Source organism: Zootoca vivipara, chromosome 5 (assembly GCF_963506605.1).
Source record: "Zootoca vivipara chromosome 5, rZooViv1.1, whole genome shotgun sequence".
NCBI classification, from domain to species: Eukaryota; Metazoa; Chordata; class Lepidosauria; order Squamata; family Lacertidae; genus Zootoca; species Zootoca vivipara.
This window is the reverse complement of record NC_083280.1, coordinates 45,010,628-45,030,754: the sequence shown is the minus strand read 5'-3', so window position 1 is coordinate 45,030,754 and position 20,127 is coordinate 45,010,628. Positions and strand designations below refer to the sequence as shown.

Sequence of the window (20,127 nt, the reverse complement as noted above, 5' to 3'; positions counted from 1 at the left end):
TACTCTCACATACAGCTTTTCTTCCACCCACATATTTTTGATTTTCCACCTGGTGTTTTGCTCAATACAACTGCCAAAAGGGTTTTTTCTTTTCTTTTTCTTTTTCTAATTTGCTTTTCTGTTTTATCATATCATCAACGCATACTGTGTTACAGTCAGACACAGGACAATTGGAAAAAAGAAAAAAATAACATATATATACAACACATATATATGAATAATAATGGTAACATAGCTTATTCCTTCAGTTTATTTGACTCTTATAAACCTTAGTTTTTACTCCCCTTCCACTCTTTCCTTGGTTTCCTAACTGCTATCTTTTCAACTGCGTTTTCTTACTCTACTAAGCTGTTTTCGGTACCTTATATTACCCCACATTGTAACACCTACTGCTGAGTGTTTTTGTCAGCCTGTTATGATTATATTTATCCATATAATCTATATATAATGTCCAGTCTTCTTTTAAATTCTTATTACTTCTTAATCTATTTGTCTGGCTGGCAAATTCTATATATTCTAATATTTTAAGGTGCCATTCTTCTCTTGATAGCACAAAAGTAGAGAACAGATGCAGTACTATCAGAATTCAGGCAGCTGTGGCCACATACATCCATAGAATAATCTGATTTTTTTGGGGGGGGGATTTCTGTTATTATTCCCAGAAGGAAAGCTTCTGGGTTTTTGGGATACGTTTTTAAAACATTTTCTTAAGTTTGTTGTATTCCATCTCCCAGAATTCTTTTATTATTCTACAAAACCATCATGGTTTTGATAAAATGTATCAGTTGTTTCTTTGCACTTCCAACATAGGTCACTTTACGATGTAAACATTTTGGCTAGTTTGCTTGCACCTGTGGATAATTTTTAGGTAGTTCTTTTTTAAATACATAACTAGCAGTGAATTTTTAAGTTTGTTTTCCACAATTGTTCCCACAGGTTCAGATCAATATTATGACCCACATCTTGTGCCCATTTGAGATGATTTTACAAATTCTTCTTTCGTTTCCCAATCAAGTAATATCCTATACATTTTAGATAAATTTTTAACTCTAAATCTTAATATTTCTTTTTCAAATTTTGATAGTTTTTCTGTGAATCCCAAATTCTTATCTATCTTAAATTTTGAATTGATTTGGTGATAATTTTGTCAGTCCAACACGTACTCTTTAATCTCTTCATTTTCATTTTTGGTTCTCCTTCTGAGAAGTCTAGCAATTCATTATTGGTATCCCAGTTGTCATTCATATTAACTTTTTTCCTTGTCTCAGCTTCTATTGGGAATAACCACTTTGGTGTTTCATTTTCTTTCTTTTTTTGTATTTTCCCCATACTCTAATTAAGTTTTTTCTAATAACATGATTGGCGAAGCTTTTACTTATTTCAGCTTTGCCGTACCAAATGCCAGCCGTATTTGACATCATGGTCCTCCAAGTCTAGCAACTGTGTATTTTTTAGCAATACCCAGTCTTTAATCCAACACAGGCAGGCAGCTTCAAAATACAATTCTAAGTCAGGGAATGCGAAACCTCCTCTGTCTTTTATGTTGATAAGGATCTTATGTTTTATCCTAGTTTTCTTCCCCCTCCAGATAAACTTAGACAGATCTTTTCACCAATTTTTCAGACATCGTATATTGTTAAGTATTGGGATCATTTGGAATAGGAATAGAATTAGAAGAAATGAGGGGGAAATTACCGCTGGAAAATAGAGAAAAAAGCGGAGTACTTAGGAATGTGGCTATGGGTAAATAATCATAATATCTATAAAGATAATTATGTGAGGACTTAGAAAGAAATTAAAAAAGACTTAGATATATGGAGCAGAATGCAATTATCATAATGGGGAGAATCTCAGCAATAAAATGAATATTCTCCCCAAAAATGCTAAAAGGGTTTTATTTTTATTACAGTACTTATTTTGGAATATATAAATCTGATTTGGGAACTGTTTATTCAGCCAAAGGGTAACAGGGTGTGAACCCCATTAAGCTTCTGATTAAACATGGTTAGTTTGCATACCATTTGCAGCAGGGACTTTAAATTGAGGGGGGTGATGATGATCCAATAAAAAGGATTCAATAAAGTTGTCCTAGTTTTATTAACACAAACCAATTTTGCTTTTTTAAAATGCTAAGATTTCTCGCTAAAAGCAACAATCCTACACTCATTTACCTGGGAACAAACCACACTGGAAATTTCTTCCAATAGAATGGCAGTGTAACTTTGCTAATAAATGATTAAAATATACCAACTAGTAAATTAGGACACTTCAGCTATTTCAGAAGGGAATCTTTGCTATACTCATACTCACAATTGCTTGGAAGCAAAGATCACCATATTCAACGTGACGTACTCCATGTTGATGATGTATAATTCTACAAAGTTACTGAAAGGTTTATAGAACTACAGTCACAATTGCTTTCTTAGTTGGTTGATTCCTCTACTTATTAGTATATTTGCTACTAGACCTACAGAACCCTTTCTCCATATTCCTTGTATGCATGGATGAACTTGTGTGCATATTTTACCATCATTGCTTCACACTTACCATGGTTTTATGATCTACATGTATTATGGATTCTGGCTGAATTAAAACACAACCCTCAGCAATTGATGTCACATTTCACTGAAGTAGAGAGCATGTACTTTTGTCCTGGCCATAAAAGCAAAAGGTAAAAGGTGCAAGTGTGCAGAGAAGCTGGAGATTGTTTTATATTATTTGAACTCACAGTATACAAAATAGCACCAATAACAGAAGTCACACTGAATAGAGAAGAAGAGAGTTTGGATTTGATATCCCACTTTATCACTATCCGAAGGAGTCTCAAAGCGGCTAACAATCTCCTTTCCCTTCCTCCCCAACAGACAACCTGTGAGGTGGGTGGGGCTGAGAGACTTCAGAGAAGTGTGACTAGCCCAAGGTCACCCAGCAGCTGCATGTGGAAGAGTGGAGACGCGAACCCGGTCCCCCAGATTACAAGTCTACCACTCTTAACCACTACACCACATTGGCTCTCGCCAGTGTGATGTGTGAAGTGTGAAGCAATGATGTGTGAAGCAATGATGGTAAAATATGCACACAAGTTCATCCATGCATACAAGGAATATGGAGAAAGGGTTCTGTAGGTCTAGTGGCAAATATACTAATAGAGGAATCAACCAACCAAGAAAGCAAGGAACCATCCTACCATTTCTTCAGTCCCCAAAGGCCAGATGAAGGCTTTAACTGATGTCTAAAAGACGTCAACCAGGAGAACAAATGTCTCTCTGATGGGCGGCAGTTCCAAAACTGATCAAATTTGGCTACACAGTGGCATTACTGGAGGCAAACAAAACCCTCACACTGCCTTCAATGTGAAGGGGCAGGAGAGAAAGGAACACAACCCTTATCCAGTCAACTGGATCAACACTTCCTGTTTTGCCATCCTGGTTTAGTTGCCTATTAGCATTCCCCTCTCCCAGGCCAGCTATATGTGTACAGTATGCGGTTGCAGGACTAGTTGAAGCAGAATGTGGATGAAGACCCACAACTGCATGCACATCCCACTGAAAGCAGTACTAGTACAAGAGAGGTGGACAATACCCACATTCAGAGGTGTTGTTCATCTTTCAACAGCAAGCACATTTCAACAGAATGAGCATCCATAGTCTACCACAATTAGTCAACTTGGCCAGGGTGAATGAGCATCAGTCTGGCTGTTTCAGCAACTCTTCTGCACATTAGCTGCCTTGCTAACAGTTTGCATATACTGGGGAGCTCGCTAGATGGCACCAGCACACACATATTTACAACAGTTCCTAGTGATTATGATACAAGTCACTCAGCTGCAGTTGCAGTATATTAAAAGATTCCAAAAATGAGAGATTCCAAAATACCAAACGTATCACAAAACAATGTGCAAGCTTTTGAGTTCTTAAGAACTCTAAATCAGGCTAGATGGTAAACAGCAGTGAGGAGAGGGAAAAGTAGCTTATGGGTGATGCTGAAGACATGTTTTCTCTATCTGGTCAAAGTCTTAAAATAGAAAGGGGGAGGAGGTAGCAGAGATTCAAATGGGATTTTTGGCCTGTTGTGCAGGTGTCAGTTTGCACCAAAGCCTGCTGGGAAACAGAAGGGTAACGAGGCAGAACCCTCATCTCTGAAAACACAGTAGACAGTGACTGGCCCAAGGTCACCACATGAGCCTCATGATCGAGTAAGGATATGAACCCTGGTCTCTCAGGTCTTAGTCCAACACTAACAACTACACCACACTGGCTCCTTGTTTGGTGTAAAAGAGAAATAAGAGAAAGTAGTCCTTATGCTAGAAAAGCTGGAAATTACTTGTGCAAAGCAATAAGTCAATAGAATATAATTGTAGAGTTGGAAGGGACCATGAGGATCATCTAGTCTAGACTGGCTAAAATGTACAGGAACCAAAATAAGTTGTGTTGGAAATGCAAAACATCAGTTGGGGAATTTTATCACATGTGGTGGGAGTGTGATAGGATTAAAAAAATTGGGAATCAGTGTACAATGAATTAAAAATATATATTGAGATATACTTTTCCAAAAAAGCCAGAGGCCTTTCTATTGGGGCTAGTAGATAAAGAAATCTTAAAAGTGGATCAAAGATTTTTTATGTACGCCACTGTGGCTGCTAGAATATTAATTGCCCAGAAATGGAAATCACAGGAGATTCCTTCAATTACAGAGTGGCAAATGAAGGTATTGGAGTATATGGAAATGGCCAAATTAACCCATAGAGTTCGGGACCAGGACAATGAGAAATTTTGGTTAGAATGGAGTAAATTTATTGATTATGCTAAGAACAATTACAAGGGAATGACATCGTTAGCGGTAATGGCATAACTCCTACATCGCTGAGATTGTAATTAAGTTAGATAATACGAGAGAGGATTTACCATTTGGTGGGAGGAGGGAAGTCACAATGTATTGGACTTATGTTGTATAGATGCATTATTGTATTCTTGTTTAATTGAATTGAATAAAAATTTATTGGTCAAAAAAAAAGAGAGGATCATCTAGTCCAGGCATCCCCAAACTGCGGCCCTCCAGATGTTTTGGCCTACAACTCCCATGATCCCTAGCTAACAGGACCAGTGGTCAGGGAAGATGGGAAATGTAGTCCAAAACATCTGGAGGGCCGAAGTCTGGGGATGCCTGATCTAGTCCAACCCCCCTGCAATGTAGGGACCTTTCACCCAATGTGAGGCTCAAACCCATGACCCTGAGATTAAGAGCCTCAAGTTTCACTGACTGAGCTATATAGAGGGAGTCTGAGGACTGAGGACCTGTTATGTGGTGGCTAACTTCTCTTGGTTCAAAATGCTAGTCTCATGTCTATCAAGGTGCACCATGCATGGCCTATAAATAGCTCATGGTGGATTGACTTAAAAACAAACCCAAACTCTTAATTTTCTTATCTTTTTCTTTAAGTGTACATAGTAAGGAAAATGGTTAAGCAAGAGAGAGAGCTTAAGAAAAGCTCGACACAGTGAAATAAGGAGTAGAAAGAGAATAAATACTCTACAATTGCCACAAGATGGAGATCATCCTCAGACCTCTAGCTCTAAGCATTGGCTGTTGCAAAATAAAAATCAATCTCAAGCCATGCAATCTTTGTGAGGGAAGTTCCTGGTACAGGGCTCTCTCTCTCTCTCTCTCTCTCTCTCTCTCTCTCTCTCTCTCTCTCTGTGTGCGTGTGTCTTGGAAGGACTGCAAGGAAGAGCTCAGAGTGTACCACAGTCAATATCTATTTGCCTTGGTAAAGTGTGAGATTTATTGATCAAGGGCTCCTAACAGCACAGTCCAGTGTACGAGGTTTTTGGGACTACAAAGTTAAGAAATGAAACCCACCATTCTGAAAAGGTGTCCTTATTAGTCCTTATACTTGAGCAAGTTTTTAGTGAGCACCAGTCGTGAGTTTCATAACCTGGATTATGTCCAATAACACTGGAAGTGTATGAGTGGGTGTCTTTTATGTAAGGAACAAAACTGCCATCAAGTTTTCCCAAACAGACTCATGCCACTTTCACCATTCTATAAAACCACCAAGGCACTCACACATACACCCACAGGGGCCTTCTTTGCTCCCCTTCTCCCTCTGAAATCAGACTGCAAAGAAACATGCTGTTGTAGCAAAAATAAGGTTACACCTAGACAGACACACACACACACACACAGAGAGAGAGAGAGACAGACAGACAGACAGACAGACAGACAGACAGACAGAAAGAGATATGCACATGTTAATTATGCCAGTTTGCAAATGCCCTTACAAGCTCAAACAAACCAGATTTTGGCAAATTCTTCCACTCTTTCCTTGCCCGCTCTTCTCTTGATATACTGTAGTCACCAGTTTCTGACTAGGTATAGAATGTTTTCAACATAAAGCAACATGGTCAGCGGCTCTTGCTGATTAAACTAAGAGGAAAATGCTCAGTACCCCCAATATGATCTTCCAGGTGGCCAAACTCTGTTTGCTTTCAAGCTTTTGTTTGTATTACCGGTAACTAAATGTCACCCACTGAAGCCTGCATCCTTTTGCTCAACCTAAATTCTGCCTTCTTCCTTTGCTATCCAGATAGACATGAAATAAAGTATCCTTCCAGATGTAATATCAAGACCTGGGATGCCACTTTGGCCTATGATTTAATGACCTTGGATTTCCCATTCGCTGGTAAACACTCCTTCTGAAATCACTTCTATCAGTATTTATATCCCCACCAGCTGCCTCACAGCTTAAATTCCCATATTTTAGCTTGAGGGCTCTGTCCCATAACCCCAGCTTGCTGAAGCTCAGATTTAGCAGCCTGCAATAGGTGTAGGCACATATATATAGATTAAAACATCACCAGGGCACAATGGGAGAAACAAAACCGGATGATAGTATCAAGTCTCTCCGCTTTCCATACTAGGTTACAGAAGATTATTTTTAAAAATTATTTAGCTAGGTGGAAAAGGTAGAATGCATTGCTTCAAAAATAATTATAAAATGTAGAGCCTGGATATAACAAAATAAGAGATTTATCATGATCAGGCAGCCCTGCAGTATCCTGGAACTACTTGGGAAAACCAGTAGTAGCAAGCTATTTGTTTGCAGGTCCATAGGTGCTAAAATATTCTTATCCCTTGGAGAAAACGTATCCTTACACTTTCCTTTGTCAATAATGATTCATAGGATGGCGTGAAAGGGGATATGCCCTGCCTTTCTGCCATTGGTTGTACTGCCACCTTGTATTTTCCTGTTGCCATTGTCCAGGCCTCACCCTAAGCAGATTATTATTATTTTATTATTTATTAAATTTGTATACTGCCCTTCATCTGAAGATCACAGGGCATTTTGCAACATAAAAACACAAAATGAGAACACAAAATACAAGAACAAAAATGAACCAATAATTTCCCTCCCACAAACCTATTTAAAAGGCCATAGAATGTTCAATCAGTCGAATGCCCAGTTATAGAGAAACATGTTCACCTTGTGCAGAAATATACGCTGTACCATTTACACTGTCACTGATGTCAAACAGGATTAAGCAATCCAGCTTTCTCTGTGTTATCTTGGGATGACACTTAGCAGGAAAAGTGGAAAATCCCTGAACACTCAAAGCAGCCTGGGAAAAAAAAATACTATTGGAGTATTTTAGCATATTGGAGCTCTTACAAAGGATATGGTGGGCATTATCCAATGTTGCGCTACTGAGAGCGATTTTCAATATCAAAATACTCCCCCTCCCCACACACTTTCCAGGGAAGACTTTCTATATCAGTATATATTTAGAAATATTACAAAAGCATAGAAACTTGTCATCTACACAGATCCATCAAAATTCTACAGCCCAGTTTGAAAGTGGTCATTGCTATTGAGACAGGTGCAAAGATACACTGAACAGATGCTGGTTAATCTTCCCCGGAAGGTCTCATCCTGAAATAATTAGAGATTACTTCTCTTTACAACAGGTGGTTCTGACAACATTGGCCAATGCCAACACATTCCTTTTGTGAATCTTCTCAAGCTCTTGGGTCTCCTCAGCCACTTGCTGCATGGGGCAATGCAATTTGATTAATTGGCTTCATGTCTTTTTAAGTGTCCTCTTATTGCTTATATTAAGAGACAGAGTCCGTTTACTCCCTTCATATGCTTTACCTTCTGTCATACTCTCCAGTCTCCACATTCTGACATTGGTTGACTTTCACAGTCTCAATGCCTTTCACTAGAACTATGTTAATGCATTCCTTGTGCCTCATGCCAAAGGGTGAACAATTAAGACCAGAAATTTCCAGAAGTGGAGTTACTGATTCTTACTGCTAAGGGCTTTACAGACATCTTATTAAACACAATTCTTCATGACGGTATAAGAGCAAAATGTCATGGACAGCCCTGGGGTTACTGTATTTAAAATCAACACCACTCATTTTAGCACTCAGCTTCAAGGGAGTGCCCTGAATATGTGCCAGAAGTGAGAATTCAACACCTGAAATGGTTTCCAGAAGCAGTTTCACACCTACAGAGGACCTGATAGGGAACAAGAAAGAGAAAGCGTAGGCTAGGGGATAGCATTACAGAACCATGGCTAGGGGATAGCATTACAAGATATGATGTATTTACATCACAAACAACTAATGAATATTTGTGGGAATGTGTGCTTCCCCTTCAGCAACAATTGAACTTGCTAACACTGAGAGAACCTACCCAAGTCAATGAGCAATGCCTGTCGATTTCACTGGAATCTGTTTATTACTGTTCCTTCAGATGGGAATAAACTTCTCCCGTTGCTTCCCATGCTGAGTCCTCGTGTGCTTCTGGCTCCCTAGGTAATTATACCAAGTTACACAATCACCCTAGGGACATATGAAGCAATGGTAAGCAGGAGGTTGTTACTTTCTTGCAGCGGACACTGAACAAAAGCAATAAAGCATGGTGAATTAATACCAAAATACCTGTGGGCCCTCCAACCTGGGCATGTGGCCAGATGAACTGGGAAACCATGTACCCTCAGAGCACAGCTGCTCTTCAATCACAAACAAATCCAGAAAGAAATATTCTCCCTCTCATATTCCAAATGTCTTGCTGACAGTCTGGCTCTGAGGAAGCTGCCACAGCATACTTACCTCTCTGAGTATGTGCAGAAAATACATATTCATACAATTGTAGAGTTGGAAGGGACCGGAGGGTTATCTAATCCAACCCCCATAATCTTGGATTTCTTAATTTCCTATGGATCTAAAAAACTGTAGATTGGCATAGATGTTAATTATTCCAAGTCAATATTGCCCCCTAAAGAGGAACAGCTTGCACATTATATTGGGGAAACTTGTTTGCACAAATGCGTACAAGAAATTTGCAGTAAAATGCTGGTGAATTTTCATTGGGATTTTTTAATTCATTTTTTAAAAATCACAAATTGTTGCAAGAGAAGCTGAATTTAAGATTGGGAAAAAGGAGAAACAGAGAGATCCTCCCACCCTAAATAAACCATAAGAAGCTACTGAACACCACCTTCTGGGGAGCAACAATGGAAGAAGGCACTTAATAATAATAATAATAATAATAATAATAATAATAATAATAATAATAATAATAATTTATTATTTATACCCCGCCCATCTGGCCGGGTTCCCCCAGCCACTCTGGGCGGCTTCCAAGAAAACACTAAATTACAGAAATCCATCAAACATTAAAAGCTTCCCTAAACAGGGCTGCCTTGAGATGCCTTCTAAAGGTCTGGTAATTGTTGTTCTCTTTGACCTCTAGTGGGAGGGCATTCCACTTGCATTAAAACGCCAGCTTGAGGGCTGCCTAGAAGCACATGGCTGGCTGCTGTGGGGGTAAAAGATGCTGCAGCCTTGATCCGATTCAGGATCGCTTCCAAAATTTCATTTGCTGGCCTAAATAAAGATATTGTCTGACTTGCTCTCCATAACGCAGGCTGATTTTACCAAGATGCTGATAAAACTTGCCAAAATGCTCAGCATATGTAGTTTGACAATCTGCCAAAATCAGGCCTGTAAACCAAGAACTGATGTGTGTTGCGTTTGGCTTTTTATGCAATGGAAAAACAAGTAAGCTAATAATAAGACACAGACACATTTTAAAACATCTTTGTGAAAGCTGGTATTATAAGGATATTTTTCTTCCTTTAACCAGGATCGGAATATATCCTTAAACAGGCAAGTAGCATTTTCTAAAGGATCTGGGGAAGGAACTTTTGCACAGCGTCCTGTTGACCCTTTTATCTTCGTCAGGAGCAGAAAGGATATGGGGTGTGCAACATTAGCTCCAATGATTGACGTACAGTATGACGTCTACAGCAACCTGGCAAAAATACAGGGAGAGTGGCTTGCTATCCTTGCTTGGTAAAACGAGAACTCAAACCCTTATCCCACCCCTGAGTCTCAGGGAACCTCAGCTAGATAACACAAGCTCTGACACATGGAACAACACAGCAACTTGATGGAACTATAAACATACTTTATTTTTATTTCCACCATGTAATTTTGTGCAGAAAGTGGGTTTCCTGGGCAAAGAATCTGGTGTTTGCAGCAGTTTGATAGTGCAGGGTTTGAATACACAATGAAGAGAGTTTCAGGAAGTTTCATTTTTCTGTTGTAACATGGAACTCTGACATTTCTCTGTTTGTGCCCCATGGAAAGCTTTGAGCACATATTGAATCTGCTTTGGAACACATGTACTAGTTCTATAAAATCTGAAACCATCCATGTGCTGCAGATGTAAGCATAAGGAAATGTGTGGGGTTCCCAAGGTTTTAAGTCCATTGAGGAGTGTCTTGACCCAGCAGCAAGGTAAGATGTGTCTCAAAACCCCAACTACAATTTGCAAGTGCTCAACCCAGCTCCTGCATGTGCATTGAAAACATCAAAAGCAACCCAAATATCAACTGAAGAACAAAATCAAATTAAAGCCTTATTGTCTCCATCTGGCATGCAGAAAGGTGCCAACTGGATTGCAGATATAGAGTGAGGTTTTCCCACATCTGAAAGTGAGCTTCATTCCACGAAGTAGAAGTTGGTTTTGTGAGAGGGGTTGAAACTCAGGAGAGCTGAGGACTCGGGATAAAGGGGTTTGATTCCACTTTAAGTTCCTAAGAGCCGTTATATCCCCGACTGTGACATTTTTAGTGGTTATCAGGCTTTGGTCTGCAGTAAACATGCACAGTAATATATTCACCTTTTCCCTGAGCTGCTAGGATAGAGCTCTGCTCAAACAATTTGCTCTTTTTATGTTTCTTTAGGTGAATTCACCTAAGAGCTGTAGGCAGAGATGGCTCAGGACATTTGGGTAGCAGAAAATCTAAATGTGTGGTGTCATGGATAGCATGATCTGAACTTCACTTGGGTTCAGATCCCTCCTCAGACATAAAGATCACTGGGTGACTTGGAGTCTTTACAGGATTGTTGCTGCCCTTTAAGCGTACCTTAATATCTTCTGCAGGGAGCATGTCACCTTGCCCTGGCAGGTCATGGGCTGGAGAACCTGTAGCCTTCCAGATGTTGTTGAACTCCAAGTCCCATCCACACCAACCATAATGGCCAATGATCAAGGATGATGTGAGTTATAGTCCAGTAACATCTGAAGAGTCACAGATTCCCTACCTGTAGTATAGGTGATATTTGAAGGAAGTCAGTGGAGAGGAGCAAGACTGCCTTCCTATTTGCATTTTCACATGGAAATGTACACGCACCAACACCTCCCTTGTATACAGTGAAACATAAAGATATGCTCTCACCAACCCCGTGTTAATCCGTATAATTCTGGACATGAGTTAAGTTCACTTTGAAGTGCAAAAAAATAAAGCCCCAACCCTCTTCTTTCTTCAGGATATATCTCAACTGCTCTATCTTTCCCCAAACAAAATGAGACACAGTCCACGGATTATCAGAAAAAAGGCATTATATTTGGGCTTACATCGTATTTCAAACTGATTTTGGTTTCAAGCAATCAAATCTGAAAGTCTATTTTGTGACATAAATGACCCAGACAACCGTAATTAAAGAAATGGGAAAACAAATCTCTATCACACTTAATATAGAAACCAAGGCTTGCACTCTTCCACAGGAACGCTCCAGGGAATGTTAGTTTCAGCTGCTTGAGTTTGTTTCCTTTCCTTCCCCCTTGGGGTTGTTACTAACAAAAGCTCCACTGTTTGTTTAAAGCAAAGCAACAGTCTTTTCTGTTTTGTTTTTGCAGTCTTACAGCAGCAAGTTTCGTATCACCAGTAGGAAACACACATGCATGTACTGCAGTCAGACACACATACACACTCACAGACGTTATACAGTAGCCTGTTGCCGCTATCAAAAGAGAGAAACACAGACACTCCATCCTTTTAAGTGGTCACCATTAGGATCATGCTAAACTTGTGGACTAAAAAAGAGAGAGAGAGAGATAAAGAAAGAAAGATAAAAGAAAAATACTGCACAGGTCTTCCACATTGAAGCTGCAAGTTATCTTTCTGCGGTGGATGGAGTTCTTGCCTCCATTTGTTCAACAAGCATCGCTGAAACCTGAAGGCACGCTGGCCAAAAAGACAGCCCTGTTGTGTGTGTTTGGTTTTGTTTGGTTTTGTCATTTTAACTAGCGTGCTGGCCTAAAGTTGCAAAGTCCCTGTTCTGTTGCATTGTAGCACACCAATTGAATGCGATTTAGAGACCACAGTACTGGAAAAAGGCAGGTCCTCTGCCAGGAGTCTCAACTCATAGTCATCAACTGAAGGAATACATTTGCCTTTCTTTCCCCCCAAATAAAAATAAAACTAAAGTCGCCATCCACAACCCGCTTTTTGCATAAACTGCTATGTTTCAGGCTAGCAGTTTTTTTTCTCTGGAAGAAACTGGTCCTTTATAGTCACCAGCTTCAAAGGGGGGGGGGGGGAATTCCTACAGGTTGCTCTAACCAACAATGCACCAGAGAGTATGGCACTGTATCAATTCAGGAAAAAACCCCAAAGCCCACCCACATCTCTCTGTGGATTCATTTTAACCCCTCAACGGCACTGACTAGGCAAACCGCCAGCGCCATCAAATGCCACTGGCTTCTGGGAAGACGCCTGGGAAAGGAGAGGGAGTGGGAAGAGATACATGAGCCCTCCTTGTTCTCACAGGGTCAAGTGAAGTCTTTCTGATAATAAAATAAAGCAGGTATTGAAAACCTTTAAGAAAACAACCAACCAGGTAAACCGTCACCAAAATCAGCAATAGGAAAAGTTTTTCTCTCGTTTGTTATATGTATAAAAACGATCTCACTCTTAATCCTAAACCCTAACCAGATGGAGGCTATTAAAGGGAGGGGGGAGGCAGGGAAGGCCCGGAAGCTTCTTCCCCCTCTTCCATACCTATTATTTAGGGGTTATTCCCAAAGTTACATCTGAAGAAAAAGCTGAACCAACTTGTTTTTGGCTGAAGTCATGTTTATCCTTTTGTAGAATATCCCTTCTCGCTTTGCTTATTTTAGCTGGGGGAGGTATTGGCATGCGAGTTTGGTGAGTCCTGTTCATTTATGGTGTTCAAGAGCACACAAACAGGCTGCCGAGGGAGGTGGTGGTGGCTGTGCTCTTGATGCTGTTCATCATGATGCTGCTGAACACCATTGAAAAGCCCTTCTTCCTCATCTCCATGGGGAGGGCGACCACTGCAGCTATCGCAGAAGTCCATGGGCCCATCATCAATGAACCCATCCAACTCCTTGAGATCACCATCGTGGTGGCCTTGGTTGCAGATGCAGATTTCAATGCCCGAGTCACCGGTGAACCTTCGGTGTCTGCCCGGCGTCTTGTCTTTAGCATCGGAGAAGGCGTTGTTGTGGTCTAAGCTTTCCGAGTTGTAATCCTTAAGCAATTCCTCCTTGCACTCCGACTCTTTGTCGGAACAGGGTGCGTGGCCGGCCGTCTCTTCCAACTCTGCCCCACTGCTGGAGTTCCTTCGCTCGCCACTTGTTGCTTTGGTGGTTGATCGCTCAGCTAGCGGGGTGGACGATTCGGAGTTCCCGGTGCTGGAGGAGGCAGTGCTGTCCGTGTTTCCATTATTGCTTCCTGCTCCTGACAGAGAGCCTGCCTGGGCTGGCTGTAGGTTTCTTGTATCTGGTGCTGCGCTGCTGCCGCCAGGTGGAACGCATTGCTGATGTAAGGCACTATATGGTGGGGGAGGGGTCGGAGGTCGGTTCACCACTTCCTCATAGGGAGGTAGTAAATAATTTGGCAAAAATCCTAAATGGGGAGGCAGGGAGGACAAGTTAACCTCTAGTTAACCTAAATAGTTCCAACTTTATAAATGTTGTCAGAAAGCACAATTGAAAGTAATTTAACAACACTTTCAACAAATTATATTAATAATAATAAAATATTCCATCCTGATTTGGCTAAGGAAGCAGTCGATTTTCCGTATGTTACAGCTGGAAGAAACTAAAGTAAAGCAGTGTGTAGTATTCAGAGAGACCTATGAAATTAAGGAATGTTACATCCCAGAGTCAACTGGCAGCGGATTTAAATTGTCTTCCCCCTGATTTTGTGCAAAAGGAGGGAGGGAGGGAGAGGGAGAGGGAGGGAGAGAGAGAGTGAGCTGGTTCTCTCTCCTCTATAGCATTTTATCAGGTGTCATACTTCCCTTTTTCCATTGCCTTCTACTGGGTGGCTAATGTTTTGTTTTGTTTTGTCTTGTTTTGTTTTAAAGTAATAAAGTATTAATTAAAATTGACATGGGCAAAATGAAGTAGCATTGCCCATCATCACATTTATTCTTGACAAGAGACCTTGGGTGTGGTGCCCCTCTGCCACACTACCATATTAGCTATTCTGTGGTGCCTCTTTCTTAAGCTGTATCAGCTGCAGAGGAAAAGCTGTGGGAAGTTGTTTTTTTATTTAAAAAAATATCTCAGCCTCGTCACTGCTGCTGCCACTGCGCAGATTAAAACGTGAAGAAATCTGTCAATCCACTTCCTCCTTTTATGTCAGCCTAACCAACCACTAGAGCTGGAAAACAAGTCCAAGGAAAGCACTGCTCTACACTGTTCAGAGGGAAACAAATTCAAATCTCTCTCTCTCTCTCTCTCTCTCTCTCTCTCTGCGACCCAGAAATTTACCCACAAGATTTAGATTGTGCCCACACTAGTCACAGAGTTATCTGTGATTGTGCTTCAAGCTAGTGTAGCCAAGGTGACAAGAAGGACCGTGTGAAGTCTCCCAACATACTGCAATATACTACATAGTCCTCTCCAGCCACCAGCAGACATCTCTGCCCCCATCCCCACCATCATTGCTGTGAATCTCTGTTGCGTCCACGACCCCCACCCAATATGCCAACATCTTGCTCTTTGAAAGGCAGCTTGCTCCTTGCATGCAGTACATACGGAAATAAAATGGCAGGGTGGAGTAGTTATGAGCTTCACGATAGGCAATCAGGTTAATCTCATGCTGTCGTTGTTGTGCCTGAAGTCTGTGTTTGGCACGCCGGTGATGGCAGACACAGCAGCAACTCAGTATGATGATGATCGTCCATACTAGCCAGAACCCTATGGAAAAACCAAGAGTAATAAAGGTGTGGGGGGGGGGGGAGAGAGAGAGAGAGAGAGAGAGAGAATAATAATAATAATAATTTTACTAACAGTGTTTCTTCTTCAGGAGAAAGAGGTTTCAACACTATGAAGGCCTTTAGAAACAAGTGTGCGCCTACTGCCAATCTTGGCACAGGTCACCGTAACAGGATATCAGACGCATTTTTCAGAGACATAGACTCAGGAGATCTCACCCTAATCTCCCATATATGCTTCAGAAGTTAGGAACCTCAGGCCCACAGGTCAAATGTGGCCCTTGGGACCCTTCATAGGCCACGTCCCTCACTGTACTTCACACCATCCTTGAGTGCCCCCCCCCCCCGGTATATTGGAAGCATTCTCATCTTTTACCAATGCAGGACTGAAATCTGTTTTAAAGGTCAGAAGCACCTTCCTTTGAAGCAGCCTTTCTGAACCAATTACCCTCCAGGTGTTTTGGACTAATAATTTTCATTAGCTCCTGCCAGTAGAGTCATGGCAGCTGGGGGCAGGCGGATTGCAGTCCAAGACACCTGGTGGATGACTGACTTACAAAATGAATAGCCCGCCCAGAGATGTAAAGTGTCCAAACATTTTGGAGGCATGAAGAGGAATCACCAATCTTCTAAACAATTTAATACAAAAAGCAAACATTTATACGTTTATATATTATGGAAACTAAAATATATGCAAGAGGTACTGTTGGGTATATTTATGAAATTTACACATGCTTTTGTTTTATTAGAATATTTAAGATATAACTGATTTTAGAGATAGCTCTGCAAGTTGCTGTACTTAAGATGCTATGTGGCAAAATGCTATGCATATTTATTTGGATGTAAGTCTCACTGTGTTCAGTGGGACACAGTAATCCCATGTAAATGTGCACAGATTTGCAGCCAAAGTATATTTTCGTTGGGAAGAAAGTTCATTTTCTTTGCTACAATGCTGATTGATTCCATTTTCAAGTTTTACTATATCAACTTATAAACAGCACCATGCAGAAACAAAATAAATATTTTTTTTATAAAGGCATTCAGAAAATAAACATGCCTACATGTTGCAGGGATGGGAAACTTGCAAGATTCCAGATGTTGTTAGACTCCAACTTACATCAGCTCCAGCCAACACAGCCAGTGGAGAGGGATGATGGGAGTTGTAGTCCCACAATGTTTTAACACTACATCCCTGCTATATTGGAGCTGAGAAGCAATAACTTGCTACTCTCTCTTTTAAAAGACATATTGATGTTACACTTTAAAATTTGCTCACCCTTATTTAATTGATTTATATCCTGGTCTACCCTACTAAATAAGATATCTATTGAAAAAATAGCATAACTCAAAGTTTATTTATCTAATCAGACACGCTTCATTAACTTGAGAAACTATAAGTGATCATTTGCACAAACTGAAGCTAGCTTCTCAACTCTTTCCACATGTTATATTGTTCCACCTTTGTGTGCATTCACTTTCAAACATTGGTTTCATTCACAATACAGAAGAGAGGAATCTGAGGCAATGTTGTAGAAAAGATTTTGCTAGTATGATGCAGGAAACTCCCAGACCACAGCCGTACACTAAATACCTGAATATGTTGTGTACAGTGGTACCTCTGGTTGCGAACGGAATCCATTCCGAAGCCCCATTCGCAACATGAGCAGTATGGGTCGCGATTTGGCGCTTCTGCGCATGCGCAAACCGCCAAACCTGAAAGTAACCCGTTCCGTTACTTCCGGGTTCTGCGCATTCGTAAGCCGTGTTGTATGCAACCTGCAGCATTCATATCCAGGCGTATGACTGTATTCTTTAACAATTGAATTCACTTTTATTAATTAACATACCACAATGCCAAACAGGCTTCTAAGTGCTTTACAATATATAAATACCAATTGCATAACATTATTAAAATACATTGTCATTAAAGTGTGCAATAACTTTTCCTAACATCACCCTAAGAACACTGCCTGTTTGCCATGCTATAATCACGGCTACCATGGAATCTCAGATCTAAGAAATGTGCAGCATTCTGAACTGACTGTATAACAATACGGTCATAGTTCTAGTCTGCCCTTATGTCTATAATAAAGATTAATACAGTATCCTAACATGGATGTCTCTAAGCTAAAAGACACCTGATGAATATTGTCCAGTCAGCAAGATTTCCTATTTGTTGAATAGCTAAATCTAGGGGAAAAAACAAACACCTCCAAGTTCCTGGGAATGGTTGGATGCAGATATTGCACAGTGCTAACAGTAGGGTCTCTGGAGAATACAGCAGTCAGCTGGCAGTGAGGCAATGAGAAGATGCTTAGCTTATCAAGAGGAAAAAAACCTCAAGGATCTGAAACCTTGCAAAGAAACCTTGCAAATTAAAAAGGATCAAAACCACTGAAGACAATATACAACAGAGGTAGCTGGACTACAACTTCTATCATCCCTGCCCATCAATTTCCAATCTCAGGGTGTTTCCAAACAGTGGGATGCTGGGTTTTTTTGGGGGGGGGGTAAACGTTCCCACCTGCTACCCACATGGAGGTTATGCTAATCTCTGTACTGAAACCTGCTAGTTCAATCATCATAGACTCATAGGATTGTAGAGTTGGAAGGGATCCAAGAGGACCATCTAGTCCACCCTCCTGAAATGCAGGAATCTCAACTAGATAATCTAGCAGGGTCAGGGCCGGCTCTAGGGGTAGGCTGGGTGGCGCGGGGCGCCAGGTCGGCAGGGGGCGCTGCACGGCGAAGCCGCGCGGAAACCGCGCTGCGCCCGCCCACCAGCCGCGGGAAGAAACGGCGCCCGACCCGCTTAAGACGGCCCTGAGCAGGGTTAGTGCCAGTGGCAAGCCCAAATCAGCAAGAGTTGCACAAAACCCCTATAACAGTTGATAGCACTTTCTTTCACTACTTTCCTTCTCAATTCCATGTTAAGGCAACAGTGCAAAGCACATAGATTTGGGAAGACGACAACAACAACTAGTGTTAAACTAGTGTTTCTAGCAGAAACAGAAAGCTGCCATTGCTCTCTACGTAGTCATCTCTGGACACAGAGTAGCATTAGGCCTTAGTATCACCATATAACTTTGTCCTGGAAGATACTAAAATAGTTTCCACTCTTTTGGGCTGCAAGTAAAAATACAGTCGTACCTCAGTTTAAGTACGCTTTGGTTTGAGTACTTTCAGTTTAAGTACTCCACGGACCCGTCTGGAACAGATTAATCCACTTTCCATTACTTTCAATGGGAAAGTTTGCTTTTAGTACGCTTCAGGTTAAGTACAGACCTCCGGAATCAATTGTGTACTTAAACTGTAAAGTGCTACCTTGGCTTGGAGTTTAATTCCTTGGCAAACACAGAAAATATTGTCAGCTTTAGGAACCAGTATCTGATCTCAACAAAACAACAACAGTCAAATTATGGAAAAATAATTCATCTGATAGGCTGAGATAATAGAAATTTAGCATTTCTTTGTAATACATTTATTTTGCACAGCTTGTTCTGCTTCCAAGATGAAGCATTCCAGTGAGTTCAGAATTCATTAATTTTTTTAGAAAGGCTAAAAGGAGGGCAAGGTGGGAACATGGAGGGAGGCTGTGTGAGGAGGAGAGCAATGGAGCAGCAATTTGGAGGCAGACAGGGGCTCAAGCCATGTCTCAAATCCCCACCTAGTTTTTGTGATTTCTCCCAATACTGTCAATGAGAATTTTTCAGCCTTTACTGTAATACAATACCTCCTTTCTTGAGGAGACCAGGGGAAGGTCTATGATGCTCAAAACTGCATGTGTAACAGTCCTATAGATCCTTGGGGATATAACAACCAGAAGGATATATTTCTATGTTTCCCCAGTGGCAAGAATCCAAGCCAAGATCTCACAAAGGAAAGTGCCTTTTACTCTTGCAAAATGGGAAAACATGTTTTCCCCTTTAGCACTCAAGAGCAGGAACAGAATAGTCTGCCCTAGAGTTCACAGTAAACTTGGGTAGATGCCACTGCTTTATTGGCAGGAAACCTCATTGCAGCTAAGCCAAAACATGTAGCAAATCATTTCTCCGCCTGCCTTAGAAGCATGCTAGGTGATGGCCTTGGCTTCAGGCTATCTGGCCTAAAAGAAGGTGAAATAGGACATTTTTTAGAAATAGTGTAGAGCAAGTGTGGGGCAGCTGCTAAGAGCCAGTGCTTGGAACTGAGCTGTGAAAGGTCCTGGTTCAAATCTCTCCTCGGTGATTAGCTGCTGAACTGCAGGCCGCCTTTTTAAGCTAAGCAACTCAGGTAGAAATGTATGCAGCTAATTATGGCCTTAGGGCATGGGTGGAGAACTGGATCTGACTGGTGGACTGGAATATTATCTCCTCGAACCTTCACAGGCCAAGTTTGACAGGTGGGTGGAGTATGCCACCTGTCAGTCACCAGAAATGACCACGACATCAGGTAGCTTTGTTGCTTATAAGGGTCTTGCAGAAGCCCCTTCTGAAGCACTACACTATCTTAGGCACACCACTTTGATAGGTCCACAGAAGCCCTTGACAATCAGCTGTCAGTTTTCAGAAGTTTCATGAGCCAAATGGGGATGCCCAAGAG

The 20,127-nt window shown here is 41.2% G+C and overlaps 1 protein-coding gene across 7 annotated transcripts in view; it reads right to left on the bottom strand.

The window, feature by feature from the left end:
* Positions 1-1,196: 1,196 nt before the first annotated feature.
* The window catches only part of WBP1L (WW domain binding protein 1 like), a 56,924-nt gene continuing 37,993 nt past the window's right edge, over positions 1,197-20,127 (bottom strand). For all 7 annotated transcript variants that reach the window (XM_035133590.2, XM_035133583.2, XM_035133584.2 and 4 more), the window contains exons 3-4: positions 15,368-15,529; positions 1,197-14,228 (exon numbers count right to left, since the gene is read on the bottom strand). In XM_035133590.2, coding sequence (XP_034989481.1) covers positions 13,474-14,228; positions 15,368-15,529 — 917 coding nt within the window. In that variant the 3' untranslated portion in view covers positions 1,197-13,473. The remainder of the gene's footprint in view (positions 14,229-15,367; positions 15,530-20,127) is intronic.